Genomic DNA, 13925 nt, shown 5'->3' with positions numbered 1-13925 from the left:
TAGGCAGCTGGAAGCTGTGAAGTTTAGTCAGAAATTTTGATGGAAAATGCCAAAAAGATAACTAAAAGCTGCCGAGGCTTTTCTTACATCAAGGACTCAGAAGTTCCACTTACAGAAAGCTTAGAAGTGAGATCAGCAATTCAGGGAGCTGGAGAATTTGATTATATGATAGCTCAGTTATTGTGATTGTAATGGCAACTCCATCTGAGGCTACAACCACTTCCCAGGTCAACTCAGCTGTTCAGGATGTATCTGGTCTGGAGGATCTTGTTTAGAAATAGCTGTTAACTCTTTTGGGGAAGATTTCCACGGCAAGCCAGCAAAATCAGTGATACAACAATATTAACAAATCTCACTCACACAAAAATCCAGTTAAATGGAGAAATAAATGCACACTCATTTCCCAAAGTACAGCACACGTGAAGTCCTCCCCTAATGGATGAGCACCAAAGTGGGTGCCTGAATCATTCCAATGACTTTCTAGCAGAAAGTATCATTGTATGCAGGACTTGGTCACCATTTTCAGTTCAGCACTTGGAAAAAAGCAGTAACCTGCTTTGAAGGGGAGTCAATCCATTAATTAATAATGGGAGACAAATTAAAATACGGTAGCATTAAAACAGTATGAGAAGGAAGGTGTGACTGAGGTACTGTTCACCTAGACACAGGCAGCTCCCACACAAGCACAGAATTACAAACAGGCTAAGGTGACAGCCACACAAGTACACCCTTACCCCACTGCCCAGGGCACTGCACCTCTGGGGGTGTCCCCACAACACTGTGCCTCCAGTGGTGCTCACAAGCTATTTCAGATTCAGCAAACCCCATACACTCCTCCTGCAGCAATTCAGCATTTTTTTGGACCCCAAAACGACTTGACATTACTCTTGAAGCTATCCAGCTCTCCAGAAGCTCTTAAAAAACAGACACTCCACAAGCACAAAAACCCCTCCAGATTTCCTCAGTCAGCCACAACTTTTCCAGTTTGTGACACAGCCTTACTCATCGTCTAGCTACAGCACGTTTTTACAGCTACAATCCATTTAGCTACAAAATATGGCTCCAAGCCACTTCCAGATTTTTCCCCCCAGAGGAAAACCTTCTCATTTAACCCACTTCTCAGCTTATCCTTCCGACAACATAGCCACACTGCTTATCAGAAGGAGCAGAAAAGACAGGAATGAAGAAAACAGACAGAAATAACTCTTTTTCTTCCAGAAATTTCAAATGCTATCATTCTCTTATTGCTAGGCATCCTGCTCACCTCCTCCTCCGTGCAAGTGTGAGCACCAGCAAGGGTACAGGTCTCAGAGGTATTGCACATAGTGCTGCTTTATAGCTGTCGTTTCTGATTAAAAGCTGCAGGTGTACTCCACTCGAGCGAGGCTGGATCTCTCTCCGGGACTGCCGCCAGTCCGCATAAGGCCCCTACATAAAACAAAAAGAAAAAAAAAAAATGAAACGCTGCAGCTCTTTGTGTTCATCTGGCTCAGCAATGAACATCTAAATATAAAATGTTTATTGTCACTTAAGGTGAGCTCTGTGTCCCAAGCCAACGAGTTGGCATCCTGCAAAGCCAGGCATATATTTGCAATTGTTGCCATCCAACAGTTTGCATTGTTATGAACTAGATTTAATGGTTACACTCTGTATCTATTACCCATTTAAATTACTCTTCCAGCATGTGAATATTAAACACTGGAAAAGGCAGATGAATGCCTGTACAAAACTACAGTAAGAAAAGAAAGATTCTAACAAAATGTTTAATAGAAACAAGTGGCACCCTGACTCCAGTGATGTTTCACTCCTCTCTGCTGAGCCCAGAACTGGATGACATTGTTCCAAACTTGTTAGCGTAGAATCATAGAATAGTTTGGCTTAGAAGGGGCCTTCAAATGTCATCTAGTCCAACCCGCCCCCCCCCGCAATGAGCACAGGCATCTTCATCTAGGTCAGGTTGCTCAGAGCCCTGTCCAACCTGACCTTGAAGTTTCCAGGGATGGGGCATCTACCACCTCTCTGGGCAACCTGTGCCAGTGTTTCACTACTCTCACTGTAAAAAATTTCTTCCTTATATCTAGTCTGAATCTACCCTTTTTTAGTGTAAAACCATTACCCCTTGTCCTATTGCAACACTCTCTACTATAAAGTCTGTCCCCAGTATGCCAGTAAAGAAAACATTTCCATCCTTACTATTGTCCTGTTTGAGTCTTGATTTATGAGATCTAAATTTTACACATGAAAGCATTCTTAAGAAAAACATACAAATTAGTCCCTCTGACCTAAATGGCAATAGGAAAATAAATAAATAAATAAATAAAAATCACATCACCAAGCTGCTTTTGATAACTTTTGTCCCCACAAAAACTTTCCTGCAGACCAGGTGTTCTTCCATGTTTATTTTCAAATCTTTCTTCCATCTTTCAAACTTAAGGGGAAGAGATTCAACATTTTTGAGCATGATTCCAAGTGCCATGAAGAATTATTGCACTGGGGAGAAAGGAGGACTTTCCACTCAAATTTTATTTTCTTAATTTGGTTTTTTGTTGTTTTTTTTTTAAATCTCATGCCCAGGACATGGACATCTTTCCATAGACTATTTCTAAAGCTGAGTGCTTGGAAAAGTCCTGTCATCAGGACACTGCAGCGGTGTTCAGATCATTCTGCACTGGAGAGTCCAACATCACCAAAAACTTCCTGAGAAATTTTGAAGGAAAAAAAAAAAATCTCTATTTTGAAGGAAAAAAAAAAAATCTCTATTTTGAAGGAAAAAAAAAAATCTCTATTTTGAAGGAAAAAAAAAAAATCTCTATTTTGAAGGAAAAAAAAATCTCTATTTTGAAGGAAAAAAAAATCTCTATTTTGAAGGAAAAAAAAAATCTCTATTTTGAAGGAAAAAAAAATCTCTATTTTGAAGGAAAAAAAATCTCTATTTTGAAGGGAAAAAAATCTCTATTTTGAAGGGAAAAAAAAATCTCTATTTTGAAGGAAAAAAAAAATCTCTATTTTGAAGGAAAAAAAAAATCTCTATTTTGAAGGAAAAAAAAAATCTCTATTTTGAAGGAAAAAAAAAATCTCTATTTTGAAGGAAAAAAAAAATCTCTATTTTGAAGGAAAAAAAAAAAATCTCTATTTTGATTTTAAAAGACACCATTGTCAGGAACAATTATCCCTCATTTTTCTCATTCTCTTCTTTTGCTATAGCTTCTGGGAGGGAGCTATCCAGCTGTCATTTCCTCCTTAGCATGACACTGCATTTCTTTGTTGCAGCCAGCTCTAGGAAGTCATTTGGACAGTTAGTGTCCAGCCTGTAGAGGACAAGTCCAAGTCTCCCCACCAAGTGACACTGTAAGGACATCATGCTGCCATGGTCCATCCTCACCATGCAAGGAAGAAAAACAAGCCAAAAACGTTTTACTAGTTCGGGTTCCCCTGAAGACAGGGAAGGGGGCCAAGATTGTGCAAAGTTAATCGTGCCAGGGTGCGTGTACGAGGGGTCCCCGTACACGAGGGTATGACAGTCCCTTGGTACAAGACCTGGGCACAAATGTCCTTCATAGCACTGGGGTGGGAGGGAACAGTCATCATTCAAGCACATCCCTGCGTGGATCCTTTGGACTGTACCCCTGATCCCTCCTATGTACCTGAACTGCTCGTCTGGATTTCTACAGCAGCTGTTGACACCCTTCCTTGGCCTCCTCCCAGCAGAGCTTCCCTGCTCCTGCAGGGCTGGCTGGCAGAAAGGCCCACAGGACCTCCTGCCATCTTCCAAAGCAACAATCCCCGTAAAATGTAATGGATCCCAGAGGTGTTCAGTGGCAGCAGGAAGAAGCAAACAAAAAAACAAAACAAAAAACCCCAAGAACTTTCTAGCATGAACAACTGAAAAAAGATCCTTTGAATCACCAGATCTTCTCTGCTGCCCATAGTCAGTTCTCCTAAACTCCCCTAAAAAAAAAAAACACAAACCAAACCAAAAGAAAGAGAAAAAAAAAAACCCACAAACCACAAAACCAAAACAAAAAAACCCCAGTGAACAAAGATCCTCACATTCAGCCTCCAGTGAATAAGGGCAGGGAATGAATTATGGGATAGCAGATCCTTCACAGACCAAGCCTGCCTGCTCTCTGCTCTCATTTTATTGCGCAGCATCTGCCTGCTGCTCCTGGCCCAGCAGTAGCCACTGCCACGACGCTACCTGTCATCGGAGAAGGGTGGCAGCTTCTCATAGGGCTTAGAGGCACAGTCTGACACATCATGAAAGTCATTCCCTTTCTTAGTCACTAATTGAAGTTGGTATTGCAATTTTCCTCTCTGACCTTTGGATTCTTGCAGCACAGGCATTACTGTAAAAATCTCCCAGCATTGTAGTCTGACCATTACAGGCTCTTATTTCCCATAACCTGCTCCCAGTGCAGCCCACTGACAATCCTCCTGATGCGGCAAACGCCAGAAACATCTGTGGTAGCAGATTCCCCCCAAGTTAAGGGAGAAGCTGGAGAGTGGATCAGCCTGGTTTGGTGAGAGCCCCTGCTAAATATTGCTAAATGCTTCTCTTCCCTGTCCCTCTGCTCCTGCCCTTGTGGGTGCTGTGGTCCCAAGAAATCTTCAGACAAGGGGTTTCACAAACCCTGGCCCTGGCTACAGCCCAGTCCCAGGGAGCTGCAGGAACACCCCAGATAAATGTGTGTGTGTGTGCACACACCATCCTCAGGCACTGGGACCACCGAGGTCCCCAAACACTGTGGTCCTCCCTCACAGGTGCTGGGTAAAAGGGTGTTTTAAGGTGATTCCAACCAGTCTTGCACGAAGGAAACAGCCTGGAAAACAGCCTAAACATTTATGTAAACACCATGGAGAAGGGGTGCATGGGTATATACAGAGAGATTTTAATCTTCAGCTTTTCCAAAAGAAATAAGCACCGAAAACAAACAAAACCCACCCCAATTAGATGAGGGGTAAGCTTTCAACACCTCTGATTTGACCACACCACCTAAAAATAACCGACAACCATCACACCCTAGTGATCATCATAAAAAAAATTGTATTGAAGGCCTCCCCAGTACTAAGTTCCAATCAGATAGTTCAGAAACTCAGATTAAAAATAGACAGAACTCCACTTTTTGTTCTGAAACAAGTGCAATCATTTAAACTACTGTTAATAATATGTCATTGCCAGGTAGTTGCCCTCACAAGATATCTGACACCTAATCTATTACCATCTGCTTATATTCAACTTAAAATGAGATGCAACAGCATTTAAAGCTATACAGAGCTCTTTCAGCTGGATAAAAAAAGCATGAACACATTTTCTTCACTCCTCTCAGTCTGGCTCATACCTCAAGGTCTGCATAGGTTGCAGAGGGTGATTTTTAAATTCCTACAGTCTTCTCAGAGTTTAAGCTTTAAGTTAACACGAAAAGATAGATTTGAGCTTCCAACACTGCAAGATACCACTGTAATATGGCATCAACAGTCATGCCATTTTAATCAACAATGTTCCTATTCAGTGAAGCACATTTCTGATCTTCAGCCAAATCATGCAAGAGAAAATTGCATTCATACTCCCTGGTACTGCTGCTTCTCAGTAATCCATTACTGCATTGAAGCAGGTCAAAAAACCTGTCTCAAAGACACTTCTGCTATCAGATCTTCAGAGGAGGGGCAGAAGGGGCAAAAAGCAGCACATCTCCAGCCCACAGTCCCACCAGGGCTCCTTTACTCACAACTAGGGACACTCATGGACCTCAGCAAAAATGGGACAGTGGTGAAACACACTCCCAGAAGGCAAGCCTTCTTGCCTCCCCCGAAAAATGAAGCCAGACCTGCCTAAAGCTGAAAACAAGGCTGTAGAAAACATTATTCTCTGCAAACCGCAGAGAGCCGTGCTCTGCAGAGGGAAAGCTCCCATCTAGCTGCCTGCACAGGCACGTACCTGGGACAGAGAGCAGAAATCACAATTTGGCATCTCAGACAGGGACACAAGAACCCCCTTCCCTGCCTGCTACTGATATTCAGCACGATACCGAGATGATGAAGAGTCAGGCAATGTCCGAGATTCTGATTCATCTCTGATAATCAGAAAGTAGCTTTACCTGCACCCTGGGACCAGCAAGCAGCCAGCTCCTTCAGCACCTAGACATTTTGTTGGCAGTGAAAAGCTTCATAATCTTAAGCCTTTACTTCCAATTCAAATACTTCATTTACAAACAGCAAATAATATTTAAGTGCTGTTAGTACTGGGCAGATAAACATCTAGTATCTTTGGAAGAGAGGCAATCCACAATCTGAAGGAAATACAGCATGGCTTCTTCTGCCTTTTTATTTATTTTATACTTAATGCATTATTATCATCCTACAAGATGTGTACTATTTTGGTTCAGTAATTAGGTTTCTTCTCACAGTTGCATCCAGGAAGACAATCTCTTCTGGAAGTTGTCTTTTCTGTCGGTGAATAATTAAAGGAGTATTTTTGGCAGGACATTTTTCTCTCTTCCATCATCTTGGGTTTTGGTTTGGTTTGGTTCTTTTATGCCTAAGCTCTTGTTTCCAGCTTTTGTATCCACCTGTGTTTGCACTGTGCTTAGTCAACACCAAAGCCCAGACATCACATATTTGCAGTCTTGGCAAGTTTTATGAGTCCTGACAACTGTGTAGCTGAATTTCTCACTAATCTTTCAGCAGGACCATAACCCTCAGAACCTCTAAAAGAACTTTTACCCCTAAATTCTTGTGTGCCATGCGCCCATCGACTGAATAGCACTCCACAAAGCACTGTTAAATCTTTCAATTTCCAGGAAGTACATACAAATTTTATGCCACATTTGAGAAAAGAAAATCAGCTCAGTAGTAGAGACAAAACAGAGAATTGGTCAGATGACAGGAGTGATTTAAGGTTTCAGCAGATCACTAACTGCACTCAAGTCAAAATCTCAATGAAAGCAAAGATAAATCTCTTTTTGGACTTATTAGCAAGTGTGTCACCAAAACAAGAGTTCTCAAACCAAATCCCTAAACCTCAAAAGTGTTTTGGGAAAATGTATTTCCCCCCCCCCCCTCAATGTTGCTTCTTTACTTACAGTTGTGTCTCATTTTTTTAGCTTTCCCCCCTACCACAGGATCACAACCCTAAGAGATGCCAATACCCTGACACAGATTTCCCCAAGAGCTTTGGCATTAGCACCAAATGCCACAATGCCAGTAAAGTCATGAGAGTCAGCAGAACCGATAAGCAGTGGAGATCCCTTAAATTACCTTTTCCTGGCACCCTGAACTGCCTCTCCACACAGAGAATGAACTGGGGCGACAGCTGGGGTCGACAGGTGGCGACTATTCCTGCAACTCCATCCCGACTGCTTGCTTGATTTCTGCCTTTGGCTTCCCGAGGGCAGGCAGATGTTCGGCCACTGCCAGGGAAGCAGAGCTTCCTCACGCGTAATGGTGACCTGGGAAGAGAAGCACCACAACCCTCAATGCCCACCCTTCATCCTTGTCTCCCTGAGCGACGGACCTCCCCTCCCACGGCATTCCTGCGAGCAGTCCTGTCCCATTCCCTGCCCGCTGCAGACCACCCACCTGCAATTAGCAAGGGCGGGCACCAAATGAACTCCTCCTGGAGCCTTGCACAAGTGCTTCCACTTCAAGAAGCACAAGAAGAAGCGGGAGGGCAAGACGGGTTCCCGCCGAGCCCCCCTCGTCCAAATGCCTGCCGCTGGAGAACGCCCAGCTCAGCCGCTTGCCCTGCGCCTGGCACACTCAGCTCCCAGGACTGCCGGAGCCCTCGGCACTGCAGGTGCCTAGAGGAAACTCCTGGCCCCAGGAGAAGGCCCCACCTTCTTCTCCCATGGGTCAGCACAGCTGGGGAGGGCTGCCAGTCTCCTCCCTTCAGGCGGTGCTGCCTCGGAGGATCGCTCCCCTCGGCTGCCACTGTGCCCTGCTTTGGGGCCCGCCCTTCCCTGAGGCGATGTTTCCTCCGATTGGCTGCATGAGATCGCTCCTCCCATCCAGTGATGGGTCAGGCGGCTCATCAGTCATCTCTGCTTTGCTCTTGCCAGCTGTGATTGGTGGAGCGGGCATGCCCCGCCTCCAACCAACACCCCCCCCCCCACACACACCCGGCAGGGAGCCCGGCTTTTTCCCCTCTTGCCACCTCTCCTGCAGGCCTCGAAGCTTGACTGGTGGGTTACCTATCGATCACATGCCTTGCCCCCGCCTCCTCAAATGCGATTGGCTGTCCTGGGCCCACTGACTCCCCAGGGACTGCTGGGTGGAGGTTGCCAGGCAACGAACTCCAGCTTTAGGGCTGAGAGCCTCAGCATGGAGCTGTGGGCCCTGAGGAAAGGCTGGGGGTCATCAAAGGCGGGTTTGGACCCGAAAACCGAGGATTTCGGCCCGAAACAGGAGGCTCTGGGCACTACAAAGGATAGGCGCGATGCTACAGCTGACGCTGGGGACCCTGCGAAGGAGGGGAACCTCTTGGTTCCTCTGCCCTTTGCCCCAGGGTGCCGTGTATGGGGCAGGACTCTGGACTCGGGGAGAGGGAAACTTCCCCTGGGTCACGGGCAAGGCTGTGCCAGCCCAGAGCACGCAGGAGGTTGCCACCTCTGAAGACCGGGACGAAGGAAGACTGGCCAGCTTGGCCCTTGCCGGTGCCCCCGCCACAGCAGGAGCCCCCCTCAGCCTGCTGTTCAACCCAGAAAGGGGCTCCGTTCCCGCTTACATCCTCACCTTTACCAAGGAACACCTTTAGGAAGGACTGGGCAAGGCGGAAGCACGTGCTTCCTTTGAGCGAACTTTGCAGAGCGTTCCGTTTGGGTCACGCGCGTGTGGTGGGACCCGCGGGACAGGGGGCTGAGGCTCACGTGGGCTCGCAGCCGGGCCAGCGTGCACAGCAGCCCAAGGGACAAAACCACGTCTCTGCTGGTGGCCTCCCTGTGTGGAGCTGCCCCTGCCCCCTGCAGATGTGCGGAGGCTCGCTGGGGGTGAGGAACAGCACCAGTGGGGCCTGGGTTAACGGGCAGGGGTCCGATGGGCCAGCCAGATGCTACTCTCCGTCCCTCTGCTCGGCCCCTGTGCCGCTGCTGACCCTTTAAGGTCCCCCCGCCATTCCCCACTCGTCCCCCAGTGCCCCCCTTCCGCCCCCTGCCCACACACCTGTAACCTCCTGTGACCCCCTCGGTTCCCCCCAGTGCCCCCTACTCCCCCCAGTGTGTCACTGGGCAGTGCTGTGGGGGGTCCCAGCGTGATGGGACACCGGGAGGGCGAAGCCTGCTGTGGCGATACGGTCGGGGCTCTCGCGGGCTGTTCCCTGCACCAGCGCGGGCTGGTGCTGGAGGTGGTCGTGCCGCGGTGGGAGGGGTGGCGAGGGGATCCCCATGGGCAGTGGGAGGGCACGCCAAGGCCCCAGGACCCCACGGGGAGACCCCTGCTCTGGGCTCTGTCCTGGCATGACTCCATTGTCCCCAGCCCGGGAAGATCTGAGAGGGGCCCCACAGCTGGCAGCCCCCAGCCTCGGTGTCACCCACACGTTGTCTCACCAGCTGCCAGGGTGCTATTAGGGAAAGAACAGATACACTCCCCTTTCGGTGTCTTTTGATGAGCTTTAATTAACTCCGTGGTGCTGGCTGGGGCCAGGTATTGCGGAGGGATTGCTCTAGTGCCTGCCTCGCTCGGAGGTCCCTGTCGTCCTGCGGTCCCGAGAGATCTGGAACAACACCACAGGCAGCGCCGTGGGGACCTGGTCCCGGCCAGGTGCTCCCCTGGCCACCCCGCTCCAGGGACCCGTTCGCCAGGGATCTTCCCACAAAAAAAGACATCCCAAGCAGCAGTATCTCGGTAAAAGTCCTCTGACCCCTTCCTTCCCCATCTCCTGCCTTACCTCAGCAAAGAAAGCTGTAGCTGTCATCCGCAGCTGAACTGAGCAGGAATTCAGCCACGGCAAGAGGTTCTTCACCAGACAGGGGGAGACGACTCCAGCGTTGAGCAGGACACTGCGCAGGGGTCACAAGCGAGGGACACAGTTACCCAGGAAGGCCACAGGCCGGGCCTCCAAAATTCACTTGCGCTGATGCAGACACTATTCTTCAGCTCCCGACGGCTTCCCGGGCACGCCGGGAGGGTCCCAGCGGCCATTTCCCTGGGCACAGCCCTGCAGGAGTTGGCCAGATGCATCCCTGGGGCTCTTACCTGGTCAGGAGACGCACCCCCTCAGGGTGAGCCACGGGGACTTCCAGGCGAGCCCACACTCCCCAAATCTCGAGCAGCTGCGTCCATTTCTGCGCCATGCATTTGCCCAGCACCAACTTTATAGCTGAAAGGAAAATCCTGGCAAAAGAAACAAAGTGCAAAATAAACAAACCCAATCAAACAAAACAAGTCCAAAGAGCACCACCGCCAGAAACCCCAAGAACTCTCAAATCGCAGCAGGTTCGGGGAAGACTGATCTGCAGCAGAGCTAAATACCCCTGGAATGATGCTTCACAGCCTTCCAGACTGCAGCTAACGACACTGGCATTTTCTTCATGCCCCAGACCCACCGAAGCAGAAGAAAACCCACGCCTCTAGACTGACTCCACGCTAGGTGTCAACCAAGGCCAACACCTCATACCTCTTCCCACCAGCCTTTGGCCAAGAATGACACCAGTGCCCGCAAGAGTCACTGCTCCAGCGGGGGTCCGTTGAGGGAGTGCAATGCTATTGTGCACACAAGGGTATGCAGGAGGCAAGAGGACGGCCATCCGCAGTATGAGCTGCGTAAGACCTTCCTGCCTGGGAGCTGGAGTTGCTCCACGAAGGAACAGAAGTAAAACCAACCGCGACGACCGCTTTCCACATCTAGGAAGTGGGGCAGGCGAAGCCCTCCCTCAGCCCCACAAAGGCACATGCCTTGGCACGGGGAACTGAAGCCAGCCCCTCCATCTGCCCCTTCGGCTCTTTACCTGCACGGCTTCTCCACATGCAGTTGTTTCCAGCTGGTCATGAGCAAAAGCTGCCTCTCCCCACCCAGCATTTCACTGGCCCACCTGAGCAGGCTGGGAAGGAGGTGGGGAAGCAGTCGCCTGAGCTCCTCCGTGCTCCTCAGGGCAAACACCACCTCGGAGATGGCACGGGTGATCTGCAGAGAAACATGACCAAGAACCACCTGTTCAGGGAAGGCCTTTTCCCACCAGCCTGGTTCCCCCGCCTGCCCAGGGTGGGGGGTCACTGTCCGCACTTGTCACTTCTGCGACAGCCTTGTGGCTCAGGAGTACCAAACTGCCCTGGCTCCCCACACTCCTTGAGGCCGGCCCAGCACAGCGCCCTGCGAATCTCCACGGGCACCCGCAAAGGGCACCTGACTCCCTTGCGCCCAAGCGTGAGTTAGCAAGCAGATGCCGAGCTGCAGAAAGGTGTCTGCCGTTGAACGTACCGTCAGAGTCTCCAGAGCAGTCTGACAGCTGTGCTGCTCACAAGGGGAGGAGTCCGTCCCCAGGCGGTCGTTTCCTGCTCTGTTTAATTTCTCCACTAAGCACCTCAGGATCTGAATCCCAAGGATGCTTCTCCCCAGGCTCCTCCACAGCTCCACCGTGTCACTGCAAGGGAAGAGACGTTCACCCCTGAGCCCGTATCCTTGCGGTCCTGCGGTGCCCTCAAACCTCCTCACCTGCAGTGGGGCTTACAATGCCCCACTCACAGCAGAGACACAAGCACGCAGTCTTGCAACACTCCAGACTGCTTGGGCAGAAAAAAAAGACCTGCTTCTCAACCGGACCCCCCCAGGGCAAGGAAGCTGCAGGGTCCCTGTTTGACTACAGTGGGGAGGTGGGTAGTGCCCGTACCTGTCCATGAGCAGACTCTTCTGGAGGAGACTGCTGATTACAGGCTCCTGGTGAAAGCGGGTGAGGAGAAACACTGCACGGAGCAGGAAGGGCCTGTGGGTGCTCTGCTGCATGTAGCTGTAAAGGGTGTTCAGGATTTTTGGCACCTGAATGGAAGAAGAGGAGAAAGAAGGGCTCCTTTACCCCCTCCTGTGGGGCCCAGGCAGAGTCATTCGGCACATGAGCGATGCCTGCTGCCTCGACACAGAGTCCAGATCCAGCTCGAAACCTCACGCCTTCCACCCTGCCTGACCCTGGCTCACATCTGGAGCCCAGTGTGCTCTTGGCAATCGTGCACCTGCATGCACACACGCACACGCATGCACACGCTCACATGCACAGCCTCGGTCGCTGCATGTGCCCAGGCCCAACCCCATGAGCGGCTGCGTGCCCTGTGTGCACACAGAGGACACGGACCCATTTCACGCTCAGCGCTTGGCTAACTCTCCCCATGTGTCCGTAGCGATGCAAGACCACGACCAAACACGCTCTTTGAGACCCCGCAGATGCCTTGCAGGGCCTCTGCAAGCGCACGTGTCTCCTTCCAGAGGAACCCCGTTCTCCAGGGACGCTTTTCCTTGCCTCTACCCTCCTGAGACTGAGTTAGTCTGCACTGCTTGAGCCACTGGTGGCCCTAGAGCCCAAGCGGAGCGCAGCAGAGCGTGAGCGGAGGAGAACAGGAGCCTTGAAAGGGCAGGCACAGCACGAGGCCAGAGGCTCCCAGGCTACAGATGGGCAGCAACTAGTGGCTAAAGGAAGGGCACCTCACAGGCTGGGTAACACCACAGTCAGGGAAAGCAGTGAGAGCAATGAACAACTATGCAACCTGTGGAAAACCTAGCGTGCCCAGCAAAGCTCAGAGTAGATGGAATTGGGGACCAGTGAAGAAAGAGAAGGGTGAGGTGGGTCCCAGGGCAGGGAGGACTGACAGTGACCCCAGAGGAAGGGGAGGAATGGCAAGGCTGGTGCCTCCCAGTGCCTCACTCATGGGAAGGACCCGGACCAATGGCAGCCTTTGGACAAGAAGTGCCCATAGCCTTGTCACCAGCCGGAGCAGGCGCCAGCAGCGGGTGCTAATGCACGACTCGGACCATCAGGAGCCCCTTGGCTCGGCACACAGGCGGCATTTCTTGAGCCCATGCCAACTGCACAGGGTGCAGTGCAACAGCCAACAGGAGAAAAGACGAAGTCTAATGGAAAAAAAGCTCTCCTTTACCTCCTGGACTATCTCCTCTCTGCATTCCACCAGGAAGATGAACACCCACTTTCTCACTGCTCTTGCACGTGGGGGCATGACATGCAGCAAGCTGTCCAGGATGGCAGTCAGAAAGTCCACAGCCTGTGCTGCAGGGATGCACCTGCAAACAGCCTGGAGAGAAGTCAGGAACAGGAGAGCCCGCATCACAGCTCTGCCCCAGCGATTCGGAAAGGAAAGGCAACTTGACGGGACTGTTAGTTCAGCAGTCACGGAGGGGCCAGTCTCTTGGCCCTCCTGCTGTGCCTACAGTGCTGTTTACATCTGGTGCAGCTAACCGATTTGGAAGTGTCTACCCCCTTGTTGTTTGCTTATATACCAAATTGGTATTCTGACAAGAGCACTCACGCACACACACGTGTGTGCAAACGCACACATCACGGTGTCTGCTCCAGCGTGCCTTAAAGGATGGTCTTGCCTCAGAGCCTCCTGCTACTTGCTAACAACAGCTGTCCTGGACAGCCCGCTCTGGAGACAGAGACTCTGGAGGGGAGCAGGGAGACGTGCAGGAGCCCAGGAGCTGGGCCCCCACCCCACTGTTTCGGGGCCAGTTACCTTTGTTATTTGGGTACAGGTCTCCGCAAAAGTCTCAGTGTCCGGGCTGTTCAGCTCCTCACAAAGGCACCGGATCTCATCTGCCTGCGGCACCTTCATGCTCTTGGCTGGAACAAACAGCAGGAGAGAAGAGGAGTCACGTCTACAGAAAGCCAACCTCTGGCCCCAGATACCAATAAAGGAGAACCCCCGTGGTGGCAGGGAAGGCCACAGGGAAAGCCAGGGCCCTCCTGAACTTGGGGCAGCGGGATTTCCTGAGC

The 13925-nt window shown here is 50.7% G+C and overlaps 1 protein-coding gene across 1 annotated transcript; it reads right to left on the bottom strand.

The window, feature by feature from the left end:
- Positions 1-1065: 1065 nt before the first annotated feature.
- LOC142027664 (maestro heat-like repeat-containing protein family member 1) lies at positions 1066-13691 on the bottom strand. The gene is made up of 9 exons (XM_075021956.1): positions 13666-13691; positions 13072-13224; positions 11817-11962; positions 11408-11570; positions 10938-11113; positions 10186-10323; positions 9878-9989; positions 7255-7445; positions 1066-1428 (listed from the first exon to the last, which is right to left on the bottom strand). The coding sequence occupies exons 2-9, from the start codon at positions 13147-13149 to the stop codon at positions 1353-1355; spliced, it is 1080 nt and encodes a 359-aa protein (XP_074878057.1). The 5' UTR covers positions 13150-13224; positions 13666-13691; the 3' UTR covers positions 1066-1352.
- Between the last annotated feature and the right edge of the window lie 234 nt (positions 13692-13925).

Source organism: Buteo buteo, unplaced genomic scaffold (assembly GCF_964188355.1).
Source record: "Buteo buteo unplaced genomic scaffold, bButBut1.hap1.1 HAP1_SCAFFOLD_50, whole genome shotgun sequence".
Lineage (NCBI taxonomy): Eukaryota > Metazoa > Chordata > Aves > Accipitriformes > Accipitridae > Buteo > Buteo buteo.
The sequence above is the reverse complement of the archived record's forward strand: the minus strand, read 5'-3'. Positions and strand labels throughout refer to the sequence as shown.